The sequence below is a fragment of the Haemaphysalis longicornis genome, unplaced genomic scaffold, assembly GCF_048455015.1.
Source record: "Haemaphysalis longicornis isolate Haplotype H1 unplaced genomic scaffold, Haemaphysalis longicornis Haplotype H1 scaffold_9, whole genome shotgun sequence".
Classification (NCBI taxonomy): domain Eukaryota; kingdom Metazoa; phylum Arthropoda; class Arachnida; order Ixodida; family Ixodidae; genus Haemaphysalis; species Haemaphysalis longicornis.
This window is the reverse complement of record NW_027526460.1, coordinates 28,716,408-28,743,957: the sequence shown is the minus strand read 5'-3', so window position 1 is coordinate 28,743,957 and position 27,550 is coordinate 28,716,408. Positions and strand designations below refer to the sequence as shown.

General features: G+C 48.7%; 1 protein-coding gene across 3 annotated transcripts in view; it reads right to left on the bottom strand.

The window, feature by feature from the left end:
• The window catches only part of LOC144152782 (phosphatidylinositol-binding clathrin assembly protein LAP-like), a 32,795-nt gene extending 5,830 nt beyond the window's left edge, over window positions 1-26,965 (bottom strand). Inside the window, exons 1-17 of one of the 3 annotated variants that reach the window (XM_077684240.1) lie at window positions 26,667-26,965; window positions 23,649-23,791; window positions 23,497-23,572; window positions 19,432-19,537; window positions 17,382-17,421; window positions 16,593-16,649; window positions 16,255-16,366; window positions 14,966-15,072; window positions 14,471-14,512; window positions 14,055-14,143; window positions 13,240-13,402; window positions 10,717-10,737; window positions 10,350-10,617; window positions 6,608-6,706; window positions 4,756-5,283; window positions 4,338-4,569; window positions 3,362-3,491 (exon numbers count right to left, since the gene is read on the bottom strand). In XM_077684240.1, coding sequence (XP_077540366.1) covers window positions 3,362-3,491; window positions 4,338-4,569; window positions 4,756-5,283; window positions 6,608-6,706; window positions 10,350-10,617; window positions 10,717-10,737; window positions 13,240-13,402; window positions 14,055-14,143; window positions 14,471-14,512; window positions 14,966-15,072; window positions 16,255-16,366; window positions 16,593-16,649; window positions 17,382-17,421; window positions 19,432-19,537; window positions 23,497-23,572; window positions 23,649-23,791; window positions 26,667-26,808 — 2,355 coding nt within the window. In that variant the 5' untranslated portion in view covers window positions 26,809-26,965. The remainder of the gene's footprint in view (window positions 1-3,361; window positions 3,492-4,337; window positions 4,570-4,755; window positions 5,284-6,607; window positions 6,707-10,349; window positions 10,618-10,716; window positions 10,738-13,239; window positions 13,403-14,054; window positions 14,144-14,470; window positions 14,513-14,965; window positions 15,073-16,254; window positions 16,367-16,592; window positions 16,650-17,381; window positions 17,422-19,431; window positions 19,538-23,496; window positions 23,573-23,648; window positions 23,792-26,666) is intronic. The other 2 variants (XM_077684241.1, XM_077684242.1) reach the window with 2 other exon arrangements.
• Between the last annotated feature and the right edge of the window lie 585 nt (window positions 26,966-27,550).

The following is a 27,550-nucleotide window of genomic DNA, read 5'->3' as shown; positions in this document are numbered from 1 at the left end:
CCATCAATAAAAAATATAATTTTAAGACCCACATCCTCCTTAAAGGAGCCATGAAGACAAAATACAAGTTGGTTTTATTAGAAAGACTGCTTAGTCCCGATAACAATGATACCAATATCATCGCAATCTTCGAACAAATAACGGAGATATTAAATAAAACGTGTTAAGCCGTGGCGACCCCCTAGCCAATTTCCTGCAACTTTTCTATGACGTCACGGAACCTTGTTTGTGCGACTGGCGGCCGCCTAACTGACCTGTCGCGACGACACATGACTGGACGTCTGTAATGGGGCCTGTAGTTCCATTTGACCGCATCACTTGAATGCTAACGTGCCGTTATCGCACGGAAAATTATTTTTTATTGTCGGCCCGTATGACGTCATTCTTGCTCATAACACGTCACTGTGGCGCATAATTTGAAATTTTTTAAATACTTCTTGCTTTTTTTCCGTTAAAAAACATCTTTTGTAGCTCTAATGGAGCTGAGTGAGATACTGAATCCCAGTTCTTTCAAATTAAGCGAAGTTGTATTTTCTCTTCATGGCTCCTTTAAAGGAGCCATGAAGACAAAATACAAGTTGGGTTTATTAGAAAGACTGCTTAGTCCCAATAACAATGATACCTATATCATCGCAATATTCGAACAAATAATGAAGATATTAAAGAAAACGTGTGAAGCAGTCGCGACCCCCTAGCCAATTTCCTGCAACTTTTCTATGACGTCACGGAACCTTGTTTGTGCGATTGGCGGCCGCCTAATTGACCTGTTGCGACGACACATGACTGGACGTCTGTAATGGGGCCTCTAGTTCCATTTGACCGCATCACTTGAATGCTAACGTGCAATTAACGCTCTGAAAATTATGCTTTATTGTTGGCCCGTATGACGTCATTCTTGCTCATAACACGTCACTGTGGTGCAAAATTTGAAAGTCTTTAAATACTTTTTGCTTTTTTTTTTTTCGTTAAAAAACATCTTTTGTGGCTGTAATGGAGCTGAGTGAGATACTGAGTCCTAGTTCTTTCAAATTAAATGAAGTTGTATTTTCTCTTCATGGCTCCTTTAAGTGAAGCCGTTTTTGGAAAATAAATTTTAGAATCTGCAAAAACGCACTTTTGCCATGGATTTAGATGCAAATTTTGCCTTGTAGGAATCCTAGTTAAAATACGTGGGATAGTTTGGTATATGTTATGTTCGACTTAACGTCAGAAAAGATCAATTGTAGATATTGTTCTAAGCGAGAAAATTTTTTTGAAGATTAGTTATCACACGTTTGTCGTGCATTGCTCCTATGGCTCCTACCCTACCAATTATTGTGTCAGTGCCATCTGATGTCCACGTGATGCGGTAAAGTGAAAAATGGGGCTTCGTTCCCGTCAAAATTATTTGGCATAAAAGTTCGCTGTCACGCATGGAAATTCACTGAGGCAGGGATATGTCCTTTGCTCCCTTAGGTGAAAAATCCCATGATGTCCGTTCGGACTGATATTGCGCTTTGATACGGCAATAAAAGTGATACCTGCAGAAGTGGCAGAAGTTTCATTTTTCGATATTGTATTGCTACAACAGCACTTGGCAAAGGGCAGGATTCCTCCTTGAGCTGGAGGGCTTGGAACATGCCCATAATGATTAGCAGTGTCAATGTAGTTGGTAGGGAAGCAGCCATAGGGGCAACGTACAACAAACGCAAACTAAAAAACTAATTAAAAAAAATTGCTTAGAACAAAATCTACAATTCTGATATTTTCTCACAAACTCAAACATAATGCATACCAAACGAACTATCTGCCGTATTTTGACTAGGATTCCCACAAGGCAAAATTTGCGTCTGAATGTACAAAAAAAGTGAGATTTCGCTGATTTTAGAATATTTTCCAAAAATGGCGTCACGTGAATTCTCCAAAAATATTTGAGTGAATGCACATCAACAGGTCTCACTTCGAAAAATTTTCGGTTTGCATCACATCGCAGAAGATATTTTATAATTGTTGAAAAATCACCATTTTAGCTTCATTCTTGCATCAATAATGAGGGCAAAATACCTTTTAATGATATTCAATTTGAACTGACCACAACCGCCACAAGAACACGCCACAAGCAGAGTCACCTTTCCATCTTCTCCAGAGTATTTTAAATTTACAACATTGGCACAGTTTTCACAGGCACCACATATTTAAAAGGTTGTTGCGTGGAAAAAATTTTTTTCGCAGGCCAAATTACAACCAGTGCTTTTACGAGATGTGGTAATGAACATTTTTTTTTTTTTAAATCAGAGGGTCAAGTGCTACACCTGGGACGTTCTGCGTGGAATGACCCGTATGCTAGCCGGATACCGCTGAGCAATATGCGTGCGTTGTGCATGCGGTGATTTGCACGCTTGCTCCTAATAAGATAGCTGGAAAGTGGAAGTTTCTATCGTGACGTGATAAGGCAGCCATCGTAGCCCAAGTAAGTGGCCCAAATGGAGGGAGGGAGGATAGTGCCGACGAGTTTGGAACCGCCTGCAGCTTGCTCTACCATTTTGAAAAGCAAGGACGCCACTCTTTAAATGGCACACGTGCACAAAACAACAGCGATGGCTGTGGCCTTTCTGGAGGTCAACAAGCGGTGCTACCTTAGTTTTGTGAAAAGCATTGGAACGAGGTGCCTGTCTGGCAAAGTTCAACAGAAGACGTTGGACTCCGCTTGCAAGCTCGGACATGTTTGGTGCCAAGGATTACGGAGAAAAGCGTGCAGAGAAGGCAAACCCGCAGGATGTTTTGGATGCATTTGACACGATTTGGTCGTTCTTAGGCAGGCACAACTACTAGCAATGAACCACTTGTAGTGCGAGGGCTGAGCTGTGAAGTTACTGCAAGGTAAGAGTTGCAAAGTAAGATGAGAGACATTCAGAAATAAACTTTTGGTTTGAGGGAGATTTTCTTGTGGTTTATGTTTCATTCTCCTGGCAACGGAATTCCCGTAAATGCGAATTTTTTGGCTTCCCCCGGCGGTTTCATTATTACAGGGTTTGACTGTATACCATGACAAAACTTAATCCTTTTAGCTCAGAAATGGAAGTTTCCACCAAACCATCAGACAAGCTAAAAGAATAGTCTAGATAAGTTTTTACAGAGCTCTTAGCTGAAATTTCTTTTACAACAGCTATTGAAGCTTATTAGAGAAGTAGTTTTAGCACTTGCCGTTTTAGCACTTGTGATCCCAAAGTATTTGCTTTAATTCGAAACATTACTCGCACGCACATGCCGAAATGGCCCACAGCACCAATAAAGGCTGGGCAACTACCATGCGTTCCCTCTCGAGTATCTTGCAGCACCCTGGCCCCATAATCATCATCATCCCTAGAGCAGCATCCCTCACCGGCTGTGGCTGGAAGAGGTGCTGCGGGGAGCCGCCGCCGGCCCAGGCCCCACCGGCTGGGGCCCAGTTGGTGCCGCCTGTCTTGCCGGCCGGCTTGGGCGACCCCCACTGGTGGCCCCCTCCCGAGGCCCTGCAAAGCAGAGGGGCGTTGGTGCACCGGCATGAGTGGCCACACGGCACCATTACCAGCTGTATCACATAGAAAGCCACACTGGTACCAAACGGAATGCTTCGCTTTTCTGGACGATGGAGATTGAAGAGATTCCACCGTAGCTAGATCGGAAGGGTGGTCAACGGACTTCACATGATGGTGTATTCCTACTTTGAGCAAAATTATCAGACTGACACGGATAAAGGGTGTTGCCTTTGCTCGTCCATTTAAGCTGCACATCTTTCTCAGTCTTGACGTCCTTGTACATGATCACTTGCGCCACAGGTGAAAGGAGTACGTAGTTGCTTTTAACTGTGTAGCTCACAGAACACAAGTGCACCCACTACCATGAACACCAGAAAGCATGATTGACCTGCCCGCAGGCCTTGCTGGCACAGTGCTAACTCAGTGCAAAGACAACATTCCAGACTGCTGGGTGCATTGCCGTTCCTTTTCCATACAGCTATGCAAATCACTTTCTTATGCTGGACTATTCGTCTGCTTTCCAAAGGCTTCAAAGTACGCACACAGATCTTTGGTGCACTGAGACCCACAGCAAAACAAATCCTTGATAAGTGAACCAGTAATGTCCCCGGTGCTGATAACAGGGAAAAAAAAAAGTGCCAGATAGGACAGCAATGCACAAATGCTGAACAGCACTAGGCCTCAGAGCATTACCAAACATGAAAGCACTTGAGACAAAAGGACAATTCACAATTGTGAAAGACATTACAAATGAACTGAAAAACTTTTTCAATGTTGATGGAAGCCCCCCCGAGAGTTCCCCAGAACTGCAACGTGCAATCGTAACGAGGGCAGACCCACTTGCGCGCTGCTGCCTGCTTGGGGCCGTTGATGTCGAGGTTTTGTGCGAGGCTGGCCAGCGTGGCATCCAGGTCGCCCTTGAGCAGGCCGCCTCCCGTCGACGTGGGCGTCTTGGACGCGGCCGACAGGGGCTCGGACACCGCGGGGGACACAGCAGCGGGGAGGCCGGCCATGCCTCCTCCACCGCCCATCAGCGGTCGGGGCTGCAGCACGTCCCCAAACGCGTCCAGACCTGCAGCAGGGGTGGTCGAGGGGATGCTGTCCTCGCTCTGCTGCTGATGCTGCTGCTGCACACGCACCACACGCTTCACCACTAACCACGTGCAAACTCAACAGAGAAGGCGCCAACCAAGGGGGAGAACTGAACCAAGGCTGCCATGCCAACCAAGGGGAGAACGGAGCGCAATGCGTGCGCCACCTGATGGAACTGCACTGCTGTGGGCGGGGGACGGGGCTCCCCCCATGGCCTGCTGGATGGCAAAGTTGAGGTCGTCGAGGGCCGAGGCAGGCTTGGCCGGGGGAGGAGGCGGCGGCTTGGCCATCGCTAGCTGGGGCATCTGCACCATCGCCGAGGGCTGGGCCATCGCGGGCTGCTGCCCCATCGCCGGCTGCACCATCGTTGGCCGTGGCACCGACGCAAGCTCCTGGGGCCGGCCCTGGTCGAAGCCCAGCCAGCCGGCGGGGGCAGCAGTGGTGGCGCGAGGGGCACTGCTGGGGGCGGCGGCAGGTGGCGGGGGAGGGAAGGGCTCTGACCGCCAGGTGTCCTCGGAGGGCTCGAGGTCGCCAAAGCCCGGCTCGGGCATGTGCGCCAGGATGGGAGTGGTGCCCGCACCACGCATCAGCTCAGCCGTGGGCGACGGGGACGAAGATCGGGGTGGCGGGGGCTCGAGGGTGGGCAGCGTGAGGCCACCTGCCGCCATGGGGCGTGCCACCTCCTCCTCTTCGTCTGGGGGCACGCACAACTCCAGCAATGCCGCCACCAGACAGCACACTCCCACAACGCACTCCTGCTCTGGTGTCTGCCTCTGATCCAGCACACCTCCCTCCTGGTGCCCTTAACTTCTCATTTCCTTTCAAGCGCTACCCTGAGTAGTCGCCTAAATACGCAAGATGCAGCCAATAGCTCTCCCATAATTCTGACACGGGGCCCTTCAGACCAGCAATTCATCGCTACTGAGGTGCACACCAACTGCCATTGCAAAGCTAATCCCACTTTTGTGCACAATTACCCAAATCACAGGTACCAAACCATTCACAAGCATTACGGCATAAGCTGCTCAATCGTGTTCGCGCGGAGCATAAACAGGAAGAGGAGCCTTGTTCCACCTGCTCAGCTCACTTCAAGTAGAACAGCACGCCAAACAGAACAGCTGAGAAAGGTAGCACTGTGCTATACATTTGATTTTGTCACAGTATAGCTGCTCATGTTTGTCCGTGTCATTTTCTTACCACAAATAAATGCTGAACATGCAATCGCCAGCTCAGGCCGTCGTCCACTTTACCAGTAATTACACTGCATCTCGGAAGAGACATTACCCCATTCAGGCTAACTTTATAAAAGAGTAGTGCATCTGTTAATGATGCCAAAATGCGTGCAGTGCTGTAGTGGGCTCTTTCAGACATCACTTATTTCCATGGCTAGAATTAGTTATGCTGCAGTCTACCAGGAATTAAGGAAACCATGTTTGTGGTTTTTCCAACACCAGCTAAGTTCCCGCAGTTTCCAGCCATTTTTGGCTCAGAGTTTGGTGCAAAACTTCGCAGCCACAGCACAGATACAAGTAAATTTTCAGTCCGACACTCACCAAAAGTTCGACATCATGCAAACAAATTGTTTACTGCTGTCAGGAAAGTAACTCTACTATTCATGCAGTACCGTGCTTCAAAGTGCCATTTTGAGAACTGACATTCACAGCATAACATTATCAAGCGTATTAGTCACAACTGGGAGACATGCAACTAAAATGTAATTAGGCAGCACTTTTTCCATTTGAACTACAAAAATTTCGAGTCTTTTGGTAGAAAACATTCAGGAGTGGTTACTCAAAATTCCCCTGGTTAGGGCAAAGTCACACAACGATTCGGACACGTCTCTCCGCTTGCCCCATCTGGGGAATCCGTCAGCGGCGGATTCCCCAGGTGGGGGCAATTTTCCCCAGGTGGGGCAAATTCCCCAGATGGAGCAATATTTGTCGCTCAGTGACAAATATCTGGCCCTTAAGTTTCCACTGTTTTGCCCCTCGAAAGCAGGGCCAACAGAAAGGGCCTACCTGAGGCAGCCGCAGGAGGTGCTGCACCAAAGGCTGCGGCAAACGAAGCATCAGACGCGAATGTGCCCGAGGGTGTGGACACCGGTTGTGACATAAAGCCTGCAGTGCAAAAAAAGAAAAGTGGGGCCAGAATTACATGGAGTCCTCCGCCAACAAATGTCACAAGGCATAGCTAAAACCCCACTTGTTCTCAAATCCTAACTCAAGCTCAAATGCACAGCACATGTTGAGCGCAAATAAAGATGGCCATTCACTGCACCCTTTGCCAAAACTTCCCTAAAACTTTCAAAACTACACAAGATCAAAAAATACGGTAAAGTGCAATACATTATGCATTAAAAAAATAAAGGAGGCTCACACTAACATGTAAGACTTGAAAGTTGCGAAGCTGTACGCAACCATCACGACCACAACGACAGTTTGAGTCCACGATTGCAGTCGATTTGCTTCTTCGCTGCCACAATGACCTTTACTCCATTGCTGCTAGAAGTGTATGCTTCCTTCATTTTTTTTTTGAAGTAATAATTACTGCGCATCATCTTGGAGGGGCATATGCTCAAACGAGTCTCTCTTTTCGAGCAAGTGTTGCCACGATTACAGCAAAGGCTGGATTGGTTTTTTGGCCGATCTTGTTCAATCTCCCTTAGTGGGTACAATCTCCTCAAGTGGGTATGCTTGGCACTTTCTTCGCATTTTTAACTGCAGACACAAAAAATAACTTCTAAACAGCTTTGCTATTAAAAAAAATATCACACACTCAAAAGCTGGGTCACTAGCTCGTATGTGCTGCCACATAATGGGGTCAATCAGCCAAGCTGCTTTAGCAGTTTCCGAAAAAACAGCTCATAATAGATGGCATAAGGTGTCACTACCCCGTGCTCTTGACAAAATAGGAGCACACAGCGTAGCCGCCACTCAACCAAAATTCCTGTTCATTTCATATCAGCTACAAGGCAACTTTTTAATCGAACACGTATCAGCATGCAGAATGTTAAGTAAAAGTGGTGATAGATGCTGCACAAAACTATTTTATAAAATGGAAGCGCTGTAAGTGGCAACCTCGGAATGTTTCCTTATGCTAATGACTTTCAAGCAGGTACAGCACAATAAATAGCGCTGTACAATAACAGCAACCACGCTTCACTGGTCCCTCAGATATAGACCGTTCCAACGAGGGCGCCGCCACCTTGCGTGCGCAGCGCCCTCTCGTAGCTGGCCGGTTTGCTGGCTTGGGCGTTTGCTCCGCAGCGCATGGGCGCCTACGGCGGCTCGGTGAATTTTTCGTTGTAGCGCGTTGTACGTTCTTTTCGTAATATACTATCAATGGGAAAGTTGTTGCATAGGACCAGTTTAAGCAATCTGGCTTAAATTGACGGATTTTAAGGCCGCGGTGGAGCTGAAATTCACTTCGAGGTAGCGTGGTCCACGGTGGATAAACGATGCCGTGTCGAACACGTTTGCAGTACTTCATCACAATTTTGTTTGTTTGCGTGTGTGTGCCCGGGATCACGTAAAGCGGGTATTTTGATCGCTTTACTGCAAAGACTGATGTTTATTAAAACGATCTAACCGTGATACGCTCGGCGCCCATGGGCAACAAACAAAAGCGCCTGTCGACGTCAGTGTAACAGACTTCTGGTTTCACATCCCTTCAGGGTTTAATACAAGTAGTTTTGGGTGGACTTAGTAAATATTTATCCTATTACATAGTTTGTATTAAATATTATCGATATATCAAGACTGCCGCCAACTATAAACAAAACTTCCTCTCTTTAGAATTTCAAGCTGCTCTGCAGCACAATTTAGCCGTGCAACTAATGTACAACATAAATAAAATGAACAGCACAGCTCCTGGAGAGCGTCCGCCGTTGGCCAACTTATTATTAGGCGTCCGCCGTTGGGCAACGAGACAAGCGCTCGCTTTTGCGTTGCTTTTATCTAGGTTTGTTGTTGCCGACAACGAGACATCACATTTGGGTAATACACTGAACTCTTGGCTGGAGTGAGTGAGTGAACAATTTTATTTTGGCCGAGTTCGGGATGGGGGAAGAAGGGAGGTGCAATCCCCTTCAGTAGCCCCCTCCCCCCTTCCGCTCAGATTGGCTGGGGAAAGGGACCACCTAGGGAGGTAGTAGTCAATGTAAAAATCGCCAACTCCAGCCCACGTAATACTTGGAGCCGGGTATGCCGCAATGTGACCGGAGCAACGGTGGATGGAACTAATACCATCTGCGGCACATACAAGTTTCAGTGACCCATTTTAGTTTGCAAAGAAGGTAGAAGAATTTTGTGCCACTAATCCAAGGTAGGACAGTAAGAGCTCAGAAGAACAAAATTGCTAAAACTTGTGTGTGCTTTAAAGTGTGCAACTCAAGGTGCTAGTCTGGCTCATTTATTAGCAACATGTAATTAAAATAATGCGTAAATTATTGGTAAACCCGCACGCGCGATGCCTACGAAGCGTAGTCAAGGCGAAGGAGCAACCGCGCCGGGCCCGCCGTGATCGCGCGCCCACTCCAGAGAGGAGGAAAGGCGGCCGCGCGCCGCGACCGCTGAGTACGAGAGTACGTTTCCCCCTTGCCCGATGGAACGGTCTATAGTTCCAATGCATTCCTCAAAATTTGAACCTATACCAAAAAATAGGTAAACACGTACAAGTTTTCACAATGCTATTCTTTAAAGGAGCCATGAAGACGTTTAATTTGAAAGAACTAGGATTCACTATCCCGCTCAGCCCCATTACAGCCACAAGAGATGTTCTTAACGAAAAAAAAGCAAGAACTATTTACAAACTTTCAAATTTTGCGCCACAGTGACGTGTTATGAGCAAGAATGACGTCATACGGGCCAACAATAAAACGTAATGTTCAGTGTGTTAATTGCACGTTAGTATTCAAGTGATGCGGTCAAATGGAACTTGAGGCCCCATCGCAGACGTCCAGTCGTGTCGTCGCGACAGGTCAGTTAGGCGGCCGCCAATCGCACAAACAAGGTTCCGTGACGTCATAGAAAAGTTGCGGGAAATTGGCTAGGGGGTCGCGACTGCTTCACACGTTTTCTTTCATATCTCCGTTATTTGTTCGAAGATTGCGATGATATTGGTGTCGTTGGTCTCGGGACTAAGCAGTCTTTCTAAGAAACCCAACTTGTATTTTGTCTTCATGGCTCCTTTAAAGAAGCTGCCCCTCAGTGGTTAAGAAGGCTGTTGCGTCATAACAGTAGGCAGCCTAGAAGGAGTGACGAATTCCCGACCCAACCAACGACCTAACAATAGGATATTTACATGTGCACCAAGCACACCGATGAAGCTGTAGTCACAGTAACTGTGCCTTTAAATAAACAACACTCCTAATGCAGAAATTGTTCCGTACTGAGCCATTTTTTAAACGAATGCGTGAGTGGCTACACTTTCCTAGTTCTATGAAAAATTACACAAGGAGTGCACAGAAAGTAGTGTTGATGGGTTGTTGTAGTTAGCCAACCACTTTACTGGTTATGACAACGAGCTAAAAGCACGTGGCTTAGCAATGTCTCTGCCACAAGCGACAGTCTTGAAACTTGCACATTACCTGCCCCTTGTAAGGCAATAAAGCGCATTTGTTGTCGAGGCGCCCAAAACTTCCTTCAGTACAAGAATGCACAACTGCTGCGGTAGTCTTCAAATTGCACAATGTGGCAGGCACGACTAATTTGTGCCCTAACCCAGCCATGTCTTTCCGAGGAGCCCCCCTGCTCTTCTCACCGTTGGCTGTGAACTGGGCAAAGGCGAGCTGGGGGCTCTGCACGCTGGGCTGTGCTGGGGGCACGGGCGACGGGTGCGCTGCCACTGCTGGGCTCGGCTCGGCAAACGGGTTTCCCCCGAGGCAGAGCAGGTCGTCGCTGGCCGGAGCGGCCGAGAACAGGTCCAGCACCGAGTCGCCCCCGCCCGGAGCAGCAGTGCCCGCGGGCGGCTCGGGGGACACCGACAGGAACGGGTTGGTGCTGGCCTCGGCCTCCTTGAGGTGCCGCTCCTGCGGCGGCCATGCAGCACGCTGCAGCCCAGACTGCACCCCGACGCCCACCGGGGCGGCAGCATGCACCACTCCGACTACACTGCCATGCTCTCTCACCTCTGCACTGCCCAAAGCTGGCTGCAACGAGAGGGCACACACGTCAGCACTCACACACCGACGCACGACACTCAACGCGGGAGGGAGGGGGGGAGGGGGGAATCGCCAGGGGTACACTCGCAAGAACACTGCTCTCAGCCACAGGGAGAGAAGAGAATTCGTTTGTAACCAGGCACTTTCATCACAGATCTGAACCATGCAAATCTCTCACTAAGGACACATGAAAGCTTAGGAAGGTAGCACACAAGTCCGCAGCTCAAATTGAGGGTCCGCAAGACAATGGTCTACAAGGAGCAATAGTGGAGAGCTATGGATTGATTTAGACCTCCTGGGGTTCTCAATTCTGTGCCCTAATTTTGCACCTCCATCAGAACAGCAGCAGATGCAGCTGGAAATCAAACCAGCCATGCTGTACACTGCAGCACAATGGCTATGTCACAGAGTTCATCACAGCGGATACACCGTAGCAAGAGTTCAAAACAAGTTACATCCAGGCAGAAAAAATTTGCTAACGGAAGAACTAATGCCACTGGACATGAAGCCCTTCAAGATTTGCATTTGTGCTTAGTAAGCACAATGCAAAGCTTACATTACTGACAGGCTTCTCTATCAAATGGAGGCCAGAACCATGCAAAGAAATAGCTTCGCAGATGGAAGTTCACGGCAGTTTCCACAATGCAACTAATTGCGAGAAACTCAAAGAAACCTTGCGTGTAGCATTTACACAAATATGTGCGAGTGGTTTAAATCTGTTTTGTAATTCTTACAGTGATAAACCTTGCATCATATGCTCAATAACTCGTGAAATGAATGCTCATGCTGGACTGAAGCACAGTACAAGAAATGCCCCCTAAAGTTGGCTCGGCATCCCCACAAATAATGTGAGCATCATAAAGGGTTAACAGTGTACAAAGACGACAGCGCACAAAGACGTCGAAACACAAGGAAGAGACAGGACAAGCGCTGAAGTGCTGATGCTGACATCTCTTTCTTGTGTGCCGTCGTCTTTGTGCGCTGCCGTCTTTGTGCGCTGTTAACCCTTTATGATGCTACACCAACTAGCCCACCAAGCCATCCTCGTGAACTAATGTGAGCACTTGTGAACCTAGGAACAGGAATACATTTTGACAACGTGTTCCAAAAATGTTTATAGCTTATACCGCCTCAAGCACAGTCGGCAACACAAACACCGACACAAAAATATGAACCTCAGTCCTAAGGTTTCAGAATTTGTCAGTGCCAAATAATGACACTGCTCATTCATAACCACAAAGTGCCTCCCACCATTTCTAAGTAAAACGAAACATTCTCCCATTTAAGTTTGATTTACCCTTCCTTATTTAATATTTGTAACTTTGTACTGTTCTGGATCACACTACTGCATTCGCAGTTGCTCTAATGCCGACTGGTGGCTTTTGTTAACGCATTAGACGTAAGCTATAATCACATGCGTGAGGCACCCATCAGGAGCTTCACTGGTAAATTTCGCCCAATTGCAACATTCGCTAATCAGTCCCTGCACACTGCCTGCATTTTCATTGCAGCTACCTGTCATTGCAAGAATTTTCACAACTCAGCTCTATTGCAACGCTGCACATTGTTCAGAGCCTGCAGTAATTGGAACAACATAACCCCATTCACATCTGACAGCCCGATATCACTGCAACACAATGGCCCATCAGTACGACCCAGATATCTAGCCTTGATAAGCCAAGCAGATAGCAAAGAGCAAACGCAGCAAATGAGAATAGCCCTTTACTGGCAGATTGAGCAGAACAATGAGGAAGCATTCCTTGCTCCATCCTCTTTTGCCATATACAGCCAAAGAACAGCTAGGGAAAGCTGCCGTAGATGGAATACTGCAGCAAGATTGAAAACTACACACCCCCAAGTGAGAAGCAATCTGCCAAAGCTGAGCATTGGAATAAAGCAGCCACCAAATGTATGATGCATGGATGCGAAGGGGTCTACATAAACTTTTTGCCAAATGCAACCTTCAGCTATATTACTGGAAAGACAAGTTTAGTTTTCTAAAAAGCGTATAAAAGTGTTTCTTAATTAAAGTAGTTTGCATTCAAATAAAGAGTTCAAAGAGACCAAAACCAGTCTCCCATAATCAACTCCATTTACAAAACACCATGCGAGTACAAAGCATTTTCATGGGTACATTCAGTCTGCTCAACAAGCCCAATTTGAAATATCCAAGATCAGAATTTTCCGCCTACACCAGAACAACCGCTCCTGTAGCCTGGTTTTGAACTAGTGCTCACACCATACTAAAAAAAATTTTACAAACGAAGCTACCCTTAACCCATATGCACACACATCCACTGGAATTAAGACAGCACCCGTGTGCCAGCTTTGCAGGACAGGTTTGAGAATGGAGCCATGCTCCACTTATATGCATGCACGTTTTCAATGCATTACAGCTAGAAAAAGAGGCACACACAGACCTGCACCTTGCCCACAACTAACACTGCTAAAAGAGCTGCGGCAATGCAACGGGGTGTCCCCCCCACCAACCTTGAGCTGGTTCAGGGCGGCCGCCTCTTCCTCAAGGGCCCTGCGCACGCTGGCCTCGTCCAACCGCACACCGTTGAGTTCCGAGCCCGTGCCGCCGGCCGAGCCAAAGGCACTGCTCGTGCAAGACAGCGCCGACACCGCACTCTGCACGTTGCTGCTCACCCTGCTTACCCCGCCACCACCACCACACCGACCAGTGGGGGAGGAGGAGGGGGGAGGGGAGGGGGGAGGAGAGAGAACAACAACAAGCATGCGGCTACTTGGCAACACAGCAGCCCCAGGCATGGCCAGCAGGTGCCTCGGTCAGTGCATGCCACACCGGTGCGGGGGCCGCCGCCTCCGAGACACGCGAACCAGCATGTGCAAAACAACAAAACCAGAGGCACTCAATGAACAACACTGCAACAAAGGGTCCAACGGAACACCAAGGAAGAACTTAAGAGTGAAAAAAGCTGGGTGGGGGGGCAGAAAAGAACGGGTGACGTGTTGGGGAATCGTCTCTGGACAAGGATCCCATAAGCACAGGTATGTGCTAGGAGCGATTCTCTGTACAGAAGTGCTGGGAGTGCCAGCTACTACCTAAATCACATCAGCAGGCAACACTAGTGCAGTCGAAAGCTGCATTTCTTTAAAAAGAGGTGCAGGTAATCTGTGGTGAAATTTAGCACATGAAAAATAAAAACAGAAGAAAGAACATGTGAAACATCGCCTAAGTGGCCAGCAATCAACAGCTGCAACTAAAGGGGCGGCGGCGGCCAAGCAGCAGCCAGGAGTGACTCCCCCCCTTCACGACAAGCGGGCCAAGGGTAACTGACCTGGTCGCCGACGCGGCTGAGGTGGCTCCTTTGCGCCCCTCCAGCGCAGCAAGGTGCTGCTCCAGGGCATCCAGCAGGCTGCTGGGGGCCTGCAGCAGCAAGGGCGGGGGGAGAAGAGTCAGCCGCGACACACGCCCACTGCACCCCCCTGGCAAGCAGCCCCAGACACGGCGGCAAGCAAAAGGCTGCGACGGCCCGCAAGAAAACAGCTTCCTTACTTTTGCCCCTTACCTCTGACGTCCTACGGGCAAAGCTTATTAGGAACAGATCAAAGTACTGGAAGAGAGGAAGACGGACGCCCACCATGACCCCGAACCCCCGAGAAAGAAGCCACCCATCCGCTTCATGCAGGCAGGCAACCGCTATCCACGCACAATGCCATGCACCGATCCTGAAGTGCACAGGGCAGCACCCACCTTGGTCAGGTCGGGGATGTCGCCTTTGTCGATGCCCACCGTCTGCAAAGGGAAAGAAAAGGGGCTGGCGTTAGTGGAGCAACTCCTTGGGGGAAGAAAAGGACAACACTTGACAGCCTAGGGGAGCCAACAACACCCACAAGAATGAGAAACAACTTTCTCTTTAAGAGGAGTAGAATGAGGTAAGCTCCTTGTTGAATTCAAGACCCCCACCCCCAAAGCTTCACCCTATGCTACAGATGTCTCTTTCGTTTTGTGTGGTCATGGACATCGGGCAACCAAATTTTCGGAGCAGTACCTACAGCCACTTTGCCAACCTCTTGAACAATCTTTTTGTGCCTCACTGTTGCCGCTCAAATGCGCACAATGGCGAGAGCAGTTGGCTATGCCATTCACAGCTGCCAGGACAGCGGGAAGAGAGGCCCTCACAGTTAACTAGACTGGCATCAGTCACCAACCCTCCTCCGAGCCAGAAATGTTAGTTTTAAAACTCACCTCAGCAACTTTGAGGAACTCAGCTACCCGGTCCATGCGGATGAGGAACTTCTTGTAGATGTCCAGGGCCTCGCGGCAGTTCTTCTTGTTCATGTCAAAGTACTTCTCTGCAGCATTGGAGAAAGCATGCGATAGATGTTACTTAAAAAGAAACATGCAAGTACCCAGGACATCTCGAGCTTTCCAGCCACTGCTAATAAGCCAATGCTTTGATGCTAAGTAGCACTTCCCAATTATTTCCACCAAAATGATACAGAAATGTTTGCCCTTGTTACCACTGACCAAGTAGGCAATGAAAAAAGAAAAGCTGATAAAAATTGCCATTCAACACAGGCCACCAAAGCAAATTTGTGTTAGCAAAAATGCATGCAATTTTTCCCAAACCAATTCAACTGGCATGTAATCAGCTCATGCTACTACAAAAAAAAAAAAACAGTAGCACAAGCAACACAGAAAAATCCCAGAGATAATTATGAAATAGTAATGACTCCAGGCCAACAATAAAATAAACGCAACAGCATGCAAGGAGTACTAGCCACAGGTTGTAGTTTCAAATGTAATGAACAGGCAAGCCACAGTAATCGAATCAAATCCACTTAGGTCAAGTTATTTGGAACACTCATTGACTGACTCACTTGTCGATAGGCAATGTAATACCACTCTCAAACATGCTAATTTAATTAAGTGCACTTCCAAAGAGTGCACTCAGCTAAAATGTCATTCGGGCGCAGCTAAATGGCAAACATGAATAACACTTTCCAAGGAACGCACTTTATGCCGAGTGTGTTCCTGAAACCCACTTTACCCAGGCCAGCTCGCCGAGTGAGTAATCTCGTCACCAAGGGTCCAAAAATTTGGAAAAGTAACATTTTGTCATCATGCGTTTACTTTGTTTCTCGCTTGACAAAGAGGGGGAATTTCACGTAGTTTTCGGAGTATTCACCCCAGCTATCGTCACTGACATCACGGCCAAGGGCACTTCATTTTATCATTCAGCAGCACACAACCTAAGTGCCATTCGGGGAGCCCGAGTGGACTCAGCAGAACTGCATTTAAATAGGCACAGGGGTACAACAAAAAGATAAAAGAACATAATTCCTAAAACTAAAGATTAAATAAAGGCAACCCTGTCGCGTTTAGCCTAAGGAGGATATGCAGCATTTCAGTAAACGGCACGCTTCTTTTGACTTCTGTAGAATTTTGCTTGGAACTTTCACAAACATGGTTTCAGTACCCTGCAACAAACCAGCTGGTCTGCCCAGCTACAGTCCAGGAATGCAAACACCTACCCAGGAGGTTAATTATTCCGTCATTGTAGCAAGCAAAGAGCCGGATAAGGTCCCGGAAGAGCAGCATGAAGCAGGAGCTGATCACCCCGTTGGACAGGTCGTTGGCTGTGCACTGCGGGTGCAGAGACACTTGTTAGCCCCTCTGCCACTTTGCAGGCAAAAGAAAATGTTTGGAAAATGTGGCCCGCAGAAAAAGCAGCCGCAGGGGGGGGAAAAGGGGAGTGGGGGAAAAAGAGCCCGAGTTGGAGGAAAGTTGGAAGTTGTGATATTTAAGCTACAAAGTCACACATAATGGCACCCCATCTACTCAAGTCTTCCCCCTCCGCAGCTGTACTCACATCAAACTCTAGCAGGGCGTCCAGTTGACTCTGAAGAGCTGGCACTGTCTTGAGCAGCTGCACATGCACAAAAGAGCGGGGAGGAGGACAGGGCAGCAGCCGGGTAAGAATATACTCGCATTCAGGATAATTTTCACACATTCACTATGGTACTCTGGCCTTTCCCAAGCAATTTCAATCTTCTACACAACCCTCTCCCAGGACACAGCAGTGATAGAACAGTGGTTTAGCGGAACAAAGTCATTCTATGGCATGGAGAGACAATATGTAGCAATATCGCGCACGTGGCCAATTCCTAACTATGACAAATGGTTTTTCCGTTTGGTATGTCCATTTGAGTGACAAAAGCAACCTGCCATCGTTCAGGGTGCAGACAGTTGTAGAGACAGTTTGGAGCAGCAAGTGATGTCTTCGACTTAGATGACCAACATATCAAATTCCCACTTCATTAGCGAAACACAAAATCATGCTTGCTGCTACTGTTCACTGCATCACAGCACTCAGGTTTACCTTACCAATAGTTGTACTGAAGACAATACAACATAACAGAGTTTCTTAATTTTAAACCAGTTTCATGGCAGCTGTGAAGCGCTTGGATAGAATGACCATTTGCCACTGCATTTTGGTAATGGCAAAGGTGCCGAGTGCAAGCATTACCCACGTCGCCTGAAGGGTAGACTGAACAAACGCTGAGCGGTGAGCACCCCCAAGTGGCCTCAAATGAAAGCTTCCACCCCGTGCGGCCAGAACTTATACAGAACGCAGCGCTAGCGTGCCACAGGTGCTCACCTTGTCAGTCGGCATGGTGCGTAGGGTGCCGTCTTCCTTCCTGCAACATACACGACCCAATCATGCAGGGGGTGGGGACTATCAACAGGCACTCTCAAAACACGACCACATGCACTCTGCTAAAGGCTGTGCCGCAAATCAAAAGGACAAGTCCCCTGCTTGTGTATCGCGAATAATCGAGAACTACACGAGGCTACTTTTCTGTTCATCTCTGCAAGGAGCAGCATGCATAGAGGCACCTCCACAACCCTTTTTCACTGGAAACCGCACAGTGAATCACATGCACAGACAAGAGGCTGAGATCCAAGCCCCACGAGTGTATTTAGGCTTCCGATTTATGACCTATCATATGCTTGCACAAAACTGAAAATGCCTATAGCCTTTGTGCAGAAGTGTTCAAAAATGTTATGGCAGCAAATAACTGCATTGATCAGAAGAAGCCTGGCTTTTCCATAATTAGCTTTGACTCCTCAGTTCTTGATACAGTGAGGCATTGTCACAATCTGTACAAAATTCTGTTCATACTGGCTCATGTTTCAGAAAAAAAAGCAATGCGGTGCACAGGCATTAAAGGCCAACTGCACTCAAAATTTCGACCACGCGAAATCACTGTTCTTTCATAGTATGACTAAAAAGACCGCGATGTACGAACTATGACGCCTAAAATGTGCGTAATTATGCTGCAAGCGAGCAGCGAAAATCGACGATTTTGAAAACGAAACTGGGCAAAACGCGGCCATTACGGGCAGGCGGAAGTGACGTATCAGCCGTCAGCGCGAGCGGCCAGACGGCCTGGCCTGACGGCGCGAGCCATGGCGCGAGCTGTGCCACGGCCGCTGGATGAGAGCGCACCAAGTGCGCTTTTCATCCAGCGGCCGTGGCTGTGCGGATCGGCCGACGCGGCTGGCTCGGCCAGTGTGGAGGCCAGCCAGGAGGAGAGTGTGAGCGCACGCGTGCGGGGTTGTGGGAGGCGCGCGGAAAAGCGAGCGCTTGTCCCGCAAGCACGACACTATTCGTGCGCTCCGACAGCAGCACACCGCGTTGGCATGATGTCGCGACGACACTCGAAAAGGAGAGAACCGTACGGAAGCCTCTTCGTTGCAATGAAAGCCAGGCGTACTGGCGCGAATTACGAGTTTCCTGGATTCTCCCGCTGCGGGGCAGGCCGATCGGCCTAGGCGGCTGGCATGTCACTTCCGCTAAATGGCTGTTTGCGCGACACGACGGCAGGTGCTTTGTCGTCTGCAAGGGCGGTATTACGAGTGCCTGAAAATGAATAACCATGCATTGCACAGAGCTACCGGTCGCGTCGCAGTAGTTCTCATGGTACCTACTACACATTTCGAAGGCATTTAACCAGGGTGAAATTTGAGTGCAGTTGGCCTTTAAAGGGACACTAAAGGCCAGATAACTATTTTTTCCGAGATTGTACCTTTCAAAGCTTTTAGCTTTTGATGACTGAAAGATGCTTTGTGTCGAACTGAACTGTAAGCAGTCATCTATATCTCTCACTTCCCTTCCATTTAGTTTATGATGTAAAGCGAGCGAGCCAAGGAACTGTAAAGCTGATGACTGGACCGGTCACAAAGCTGACTGTGCGAACAGTCACCGACTTTCTGCCCTTTGTTGCACACGGTTGTTGCCAGTAAAGGACTTTCAAAACTGACTGAAATCAAAACCAAAGCCAACTGCCACCTAAGGCACCTGCTTAGCAGAAGCTCCCAGATACATTTTTTACATTTGCTTGTCCTCACATTACTTTTTGAGCAAAGCCAAGCTCCACCAATGCCTTTTCACCATTCACATTTTCCGGCATAGCAAACTGCAGTGTGGAAGAATGGGGCACTGATACCAGCCTTTAAGCCTTTAGGCATTTTATGCATTGAACGAACACTGCCGTCTTGAATGGCTCGGCACGTTTGCAGCAGGGCACTACAGTCCACTGACACTTTAGTGTCCCTTTAAGCTTCTTTGAGTCCCTGGGGGATTAAAACGAACGCAACGTCCTCTGCGCACTTCTTCCCTGCAAGCAATACGAGTGCTAACTCACCCCCTCTTCACCTTGCAGAAGTCAAACGCCACAGTGCGGTAGGAGACAGCCTTCTCTGTCAGGTACTTGGCATAGCGCCGAATGAATGTTGACATGTCAAAGCCAGCTGGGGGGGGAGGGGGTAGCACACATGCATGTTGTACACACAGTCAACCAGACAGCAATGCAAAACGTTCACTCAATAAAACAAACAACTCTGTGCAAACGAAGGGGAGAAAAGTGTTTCCAGCAACAAACCCAAGTCACAGGATGCTGCAGGGAGCGGGGAAAGAAGAAAGAAAGGCACGCCATCATGATCATCATCACTTTCGTGTCGCCAGCTGGCGCCACTAGCCATGCGGTCCCAAGGTGAACCCAACAGCCACTGGTCGCATTAGCAGCGCCACACGTTAACCGAGGCACTGCCAGACCAGAACTAGTGAGCTGCATTAATGAATTGTAGCACTACTTAGTAACACACACATTTTGTTGATTTAGGACAGAGAACCGGACTGGCTGATGTACAAGAGGTTGCAATGGCTGGCTGATGAAGTTGGGCTGACTCATCTGTTCTTGCATTAATTTGCAGTGTTTCTCTCTCCATGTTACATATGGCAAGCTTTAAGATTTACTGCTTAAAGGGACACTGAAGTGAATTTGTCAAGCTCCAGTTTTTGCTTGCGCTGCATAGGCCGGCTCAAAAAACACTTTTCATTGTTTATCCGGGCGATAAAGCAGTATTTAATAAAGCTGCTGACCACTGTCCTAGTTCACCCAGTGCAATGAGTGCTTCGTGCAACTTGGTTTTACACTATATGATAAAAGTTCCAGTTGATCTTAACTTAGCAGTTATATTAACGACTCTTCGCCCGCCTTCAATTGCCCTAAACTTGTCTAGTAGCGTACCAGTCAGCCAAGCGTAGCATATGCACTTGTGTGGAGCGATTTGGACTTGAAGTTTGATAGTCTACAAACTAAAGACGCATTCTTCCGGGCACAAATGTGTCGTGGCTTAGTTTCAACCATGGAGGAAGAAAAATTTTAGGAGGGAGCATGACGACCCGCCACAATGGCTCAGTGGCTAATGTAGTGTTCGCGGAGCGCGAGAAATGTACAACCGACACGTCTGACGTTCAGTCTGAGAGTGCCTTTATTTTTCGGTTCCCCTCCCCGGGTCGCGCCCTCGTAAGTCCTTCATCGGGCGGGCCGAGCCGCCGGCTGCGCGCCGTCGGCTCAGGTTTCCCTTGCATCTAGGCATAAACACACAGCACAGCTAAGGCGTTGTTCTGCTGAGCACGAGGCCGCCGGTTCAATTACCTGCCGCGGCTGCTGCTTTTCTGATGGAGGCGAAAAGCAGAAACACCCGTGTGTATGAGATTTCAGTGCACAATAAAGACCCTCCCCCCGGGTGGTCAAAATTAATCCGGAGCCCTCCAGTACGGTGTGCCTCATCGCCTGTGTTGCGTCGGCGCATTATCCTACAATCAATCAGGAGGGAGCATGACGTCAGGCAGTGCAGCTTTGGCAAGCCAACCTTCTCTGATGCCCGCATTCTCCTCTCCTTCAGCTCCTCCCACACACTGCATCCTGGTATCTTCACCCTTTTCAGGCCTGCGGTAGCATTTAGTGGCTCCGGCTTGCTGCTAGTGGAGGTGGAGCTCAGGAGCCGAGCAGCATCACCGGAGGTCCATACAAGATTTTTCACCAGCGTTGCACTCCAAGCCTCATATTGTGATACTGCCATTGTCGCTGTTCAAAGCAAGGCGTCGATCGCATTCTCAGGAAGCACCCCTTCAAGCTGCAAGCTAAATTTGACTTCTGATCGCTTGAATGTGCAGCCGTAAGTATTCACAAGCAAGGAGCGGCCTACAGCTGCGCGGCGATTGCCTGATTTGCTGTGACGATTGCATTTGGCATTCTGCTGGGAGTTATCGCGCCACCTCCTCTTTACACCATAGTGCTGTAACAAGTGTCCGATCAGCTGAGAGGTGGTGTGAAAAGCTTTGGTTTAGCTTGCGTGCGCATTGCATGCGTTCGCCTTATCGGTGCTCTGGCATGGTGGCACACGATTGTCATGATGACGTTTGTGGTACATTGCTGTCTACTTCAGTGCATTAGAAAACAAAAGGTGCAGAACCACTGATGTTGGGGGCGGGCGTGAGATCGGATCATTCTTCGCCTCATGTTGAGGGCAATACGTGGGCTGGTTGTCTAAGGACAGCTCAATCCATGCAATAGGTGTATGGGAAAAACGAGTGCTAGATTATGCCTGGGAGGGACTGCGGTGAGTTGTGGACTGACTGCAGCCTTGACAATAAACGGTTGATAGGAAGTGCAGTGTGCTTTGTGAAATAAAATATAAGACATGGATGTCGTACTCTCATCTCCACTTTTGCACGGTGGTGGCACACAGCACTTCCGACTGTGGCGTTAACTTAGACTGATCCGAAATCTCAATAAATAAAAATGTTTCCTGTCCCTCCCGTCCGACCACTGTACCCGCACGATCAGCCTGCTGCAAGTTTCGGGTTGCAGGGCTGCGCACAACGCCCAGAAGGCACAACGCCCGAAAAGCGACTTCTCGCCGAAATTTGAATACCCGCACGGCCTGGCAACTGAACGGAAAGACGCACGCACGCAGCACGGGCAGCCACAGTCGGCACAAAGACCTACCACATGCCGGTCACGTGAGAATGAAATTCCCACGAGTTCTTCCTTCTTATATTTCTCACTTGGCTTAACGATTGCCACGTGACACTACCTTTTGAACTTTTCTTTCCTCCATGGTTAACTGAGTGAAGGAATTGCGACGGCCCGCAGGCCGCCTAAACATCTGGCCGACTGATTCTGTCAGAGGGTCAACGAACCATGGCGCAGTCAAGCCAAGCCATCTTGTTTTGATGTCACAGAAAATTAGCGAAGAGGATGCAGAGAGGAGAACAGAATTTTCGAATTGATTTTTCCACTAAATAAAGCCACGTAAACGCCGAAACGGTGGATGAAACATGGCCTAGAGACTTCAGACTACAATTTGCCCTCGCAATCCCAAAATGCTTATAAATCACTTCAGTGTCCCTTTTAGTGCTAGTTTGATGAAAAACAGGTGAACAGCGAGAGAGAAGGTTAGCAGAAGCCACAAGGGGCCGTAGCTTACTGTAGGCCACAAACAATTCGCCTCCTGCTGCAGAAGAACAGAGCCACCCCAATTACAAACGGGCAGTGAAGAGCAAAACCACCAGCACCAAATCCCTGAATGTTTTCATAGGGAATTGTAAAAGCCATGCAACTACTAAGGTGTTCCTATCATAGCTTCTAGGAGGGCCCACCAGTACTTTAAAATTTCAAAAGCTGTAGCTTGTCACCAGTACCGTTCCCAATTGTTATGCAGTTCAGAGCAAGGTGGACAGCCTTGTAAAATTGAGGAATATAGTTGTTAGCAAGTATCCACTCAAACCCTTAGGCGTACATGCACAGCCACTTAGCGTACATTCGAAAAATGAAACATTCACGAGTACTGTGAACAAAACCAAGGCTGTCACGGTTCTGACTACAGACTTCACTCCAGGAGGCGAAAGAATAACTCATGGTGTATGCTTTCTAAAACTAGAGCCAGAAATGGCAAAAGTACAAGCCCATAGTCATTCATGGCAAATACCCATGTGATGGAATTCAAAGGTCCTCTGCTCTTAGGAAACTGGTCTGCACTGGCGCATGATACGCATCCATGTGTGGGGTTTATCGAGAATTAAGAAAAGCTTTATACGCCATGCCGAGCAGAAATGCCGGCTCACTCATTCGTCAAATGATTCATTTTCACATCCGCATTTGACTGCTTTCTCAGGGGAAAGTCAAATGTCATTGACTTCATCATTGAAGAAAAAAACAAACTTGTGCGCAACAATCTCCTTTACACGAGGAGCTCAACGTTACTGCAAACCACATAAATACAAGCATAGAAAGACAAGCTACACTCTGCAAAAGTTCACCAATTTACTGGTGGACCCTCTTCTGGCAGTTACAGTTCCTTCAGGCTAAGTAAAAGAAGTGGCAGAAGCTCGTGCCCTTCCAAACAAACACGACACTTACCCTGGACGCCCGTCTTGTCGACGAATGTGCCCAACTGGAAGGTGCAGTTGCTGGAGGCCAAGTACTGGGTGAACCTCTGCAGGGGGGGAGGGGGGAGACGGGCACACACCATGAGGGGGGCACGCAAGAGGAGGGGGAGGAAGAGGGCGCACCTCGTTGCCATAGCACATGAGGTGGTGCACGGTGACCAGGGACTTGAAGACAACCACCCAGTTGGTGTTCTGGGCACGCTCTATCAGCAGGTTGGCCAATTGCGGGATGGACACGTTGGGCTCGTTGGTGCAGTGCAGCAGGTCTGCAAAAGGAGGAGGAGGAGGGAAAGCACAGGGGTCAATTCTCCTCTCTCTCTCTCGCAGGAACAGAATGGGGCAGCAGACAGGACTGTTCATACACACACACAACCCCTCTTGAATCTGCTCCTCACCAAATCCAGGGGCGGGGCCAGGCAGCCTTCTGCATTACTGTGACCCCCCTCAATCCTGCTCTAAGCGAGGCGGGTCATGGTATGACAGGGGGGATGACATGATGCACATAGTACTGAACTTTTCCTTAGAGCACTACACACAATATCGTTCAAGCCAAGCCAACACTGGATGGATATGTTCTTCGATAAAATGCTTTGACAGTGCACCAAACTTGCCCTGCCCACCCAGAATTACACCCCTTCTATCAGTAACAATTACATTTCTTCCACCGGTAGCTCCCTGTGCAAATACGTCATACCAGCAACAGTTCTCTACCCTGCACAGGAACAGACTGTGGGACATGGGATGTCTTCACTCAAACCCCTTTAAAGAGACCCCAAAGTGAAAATTCGGCACTTGGTAATGAGTGTCTGAATTAAAATCAAGAGCTACCAACCAACTCAACATTTTTTCAATACATTCAAATGTTTTCTCCATGACAAAACGCATGAAATGTGCTCATCCCTTCCAACAACCTCCATTGCCTATTTGCTGTCAGAACCCAATACAATGGAAATCAGGCATCAGGTTAACACTACACCAGGCTCAGGGTTGCTAGGAGTTGTGGGCAATGCTTTACTTGGCTGTAGAGCTATCACGCTATTTATACTGGAAACCAAGAGATGATAGTCCCCAAAAGTGGAAGACGATGCTGGGCATTACAAATGAGATATGAACCTTTGCACACATTCATGTCTGCAAGTTACTTCTAAGTCTAACACACCCCCTCAGCTTCGCCGCAGACTCAATGTGCAGAAAAGAAGTTAAAAGGCAGCACCAAAAAAAAAAGCCATCCTTGTCATGCTTTGTTTTAAAACGGAGTCACTTGTTGCCGCCTCCAAGATGCATGTCACAGCATGGAAGCTACAGCACGTATATACTACAATACATTTCTTCACAGCATTCACTGTATTTTGCAGACCATAAATGGTACCCAATGTTGATTACGGCGGCATGCTAAACATTCTTGGGACAGCACACTTTTCCTGCATACGGATAACAAGAAAATACGCCATGTCCTTGCACTGGTGTGATTCGCAAAATCAATTAAAAGTATTCATCCTGAGCAAATCACCATAACAGTGTTGCTTCCCGGCCAGCAAAGACATGTGATAGCCACGTTTCTCTTGCACCTTTTTCAGAAGTATTCGCCAATGTCTCTTGGATATATCTTGCCTTTGATGCGAGTGTAATCTAATCTGGTGCACAAGACAGCTCTATCAGAGGCATTTAAAAAAAGGTTGATATGAATAGGTAAACCCTTGCTGTGACCATATTCACTTTCACAAGGCTCTGAAATGCAGCCGTTGATGGATGCTAGTCTTAATGTAAAAAAAAAGATCTGATCTGGTGCCCTTGCAACGGGAGTCAAAGATAGGGTAATAAAAAAGGTCAGCAGAACCTTACCGCGATTCCGCTTTATCAAAGCTGATAAGAAAATACCTTAGGAGGTGCGAAAAGATAGCATAAGTCGACTAAGCTCCCCTTGTCTGCTTTGAGGACATTGGTCGCCGGTACTGAAGTACAGCTAATTTCAGACAGGCCAGTTAGCTGAAATACTTGCACTGCAGGGATGTTGGCTAATTACATTGCACCAACCATTTGATTTGAAAGAGTGAAGTAAATTGCAGCTGCTTTTTATGTTTTGTACGGTGTGCCTACGACATTTCACTTTCACTGTTCCAGAATGGTGCAAATAGCAGCTACATCAAACGCTGTTGCTCGCTGTCAACACGCTCTCTGACCCACACTTGCATTGCATGTAGTGCCTAGAATTAAGACAATCAGAACGCCTGCTGTAGCTGCAACCAAAGTAAACTAGGCGAACAAAACTGGCATCTGGCACAGCATCAAGAGGCATGTCTGCAAGGACTCAACACGGCCTCATCTTGCATGCTAGCATGCTACCTCTAGAGTTTGCTTTCGACTAAACTCGTATTAGGAGAGTTACAATGTTGCAAACACACCATATATTACTGTTTGGGGTAAATAGCGCATTGTAGTAAAGTACCGCAGAGAATGAATTCCTCGGTTTTGGGGGACTTCGCTAAAACGAGCTTAGAGCATGGTGCTCTGTTTCATGCACATCCCACCGGTCACTACACAGACGATTGAGGCTACCGAACATTCCAGCGAGGCAACCTGTCAAACGTTGCAAAATACTGGCGTTTAACTATACTGTCGCGAGCAGGCCCGTTCGGACGTGTTTGCCCGGGAGGCGTAACACGCGGGTCTGTGCAGTGTAGAAGGGCGGTACGTGCTCAACAGCCGCGAGTATTAGGTCACTCGCTTTTCTCAGCGCTGCCGCGAGCCGCCCAGCATAAAATATTCCGAGCACGCAGGCGTTCGGCGAAGAGATACCCCAGCTTTCGGATACCTGGCGTGCAAAGTTTCCGCGCTAACAGCCGGCGGCGGCTAGGGGCGAATTTTTCGGCGGTCAGCTGGAAACTTTCTCCGCCGTCGCGGACACGGCGGCGGCGGCGGGGGGAGGTATTGGCGAGGCGCGCACGACATTTGAGCCTGCGGAAGGTGTCATGCTGCAGCAGTGCGCAGCTGGGACGGGGAGCCGAGGGCCGGGGGCGGTGACAGCGCGGCGGCGAGCACAGTGCGCACTGTTAGGCTTACAGCACTGGGCCCGTCCCAGGCCGACCGGCAGCCGGTCCCGAGCGCGAGCAGCGGCCGGTCCCGAGCGGGCGGCCCACTTACAGTCGAGGTGCTTCTTCTTGGGGCCGATCACTTCCTCGGTGGTCGCTTTGCAGACCACCCTGGCGAGGCCTTGACCCGCTATGGTGTGCCGGGCTGCCATCAGCCGGTCGTTGAGGCTCTGGCCGGACATTTTTGACGACATAGGCGCTCGCGAACCGGGCTACGAAGACGGACCCGCAAGACAGCCCTGCGACACAAGAGTGTTGCCCCCGCTGGCAAAGCTCTCCGGCTCGGCCCCAAACACACACACCAAGCGGCAGGCAACGAGAAAAACCGTTCACGTCATCGCGTGACGTCACGGCGGCCTCATGGCCTGCGCTGACCAATGGTGACGCTCGCTGCCACCGTCCCTTTCACCGCCGCTGGCCAGTGCAGTGAAAAGAATTAAAGAGAAAGTGAAACTTTTTCGGGAGCTTCCCACCGCGACGTGGTGGCACGTTACACAGCGTACACGTTGCAAGAAGAATGCAAGGTGAGCTCGTCTTGGAAGCGCCAGTCAAGCGCAACGCTACGGCGAAAAAGGGCGCCACCATTTGAAAACCAAAACAAGAGCGTCAATCGCCGGCTTCGCGGATGCGAGCTGCCGAAGAACGCAGTAAAACTTGTGCGGAAAGATCGTTTGCTTATTCTTTCTCGTGTGGAATGTTGCAAAAAGGGTTAGCCAGGCGAGACGATGACGAAATCCGCCGTGCCCGCCGACAGCGCGCACGCAATCCTAGCAGCATTAATTTTTAGCTTGGATCAATATTGCTTTGCCGAGGATCTACAAGGTGACACAGGAGCTGGGCGCTTCCCACGGCTATGTTTGCCGAAGGGAACCTGCGTAATTAATGCGGACGTCATTTTATACAGGCACAAACTGTCCTTGTTAATCCAATAACGTG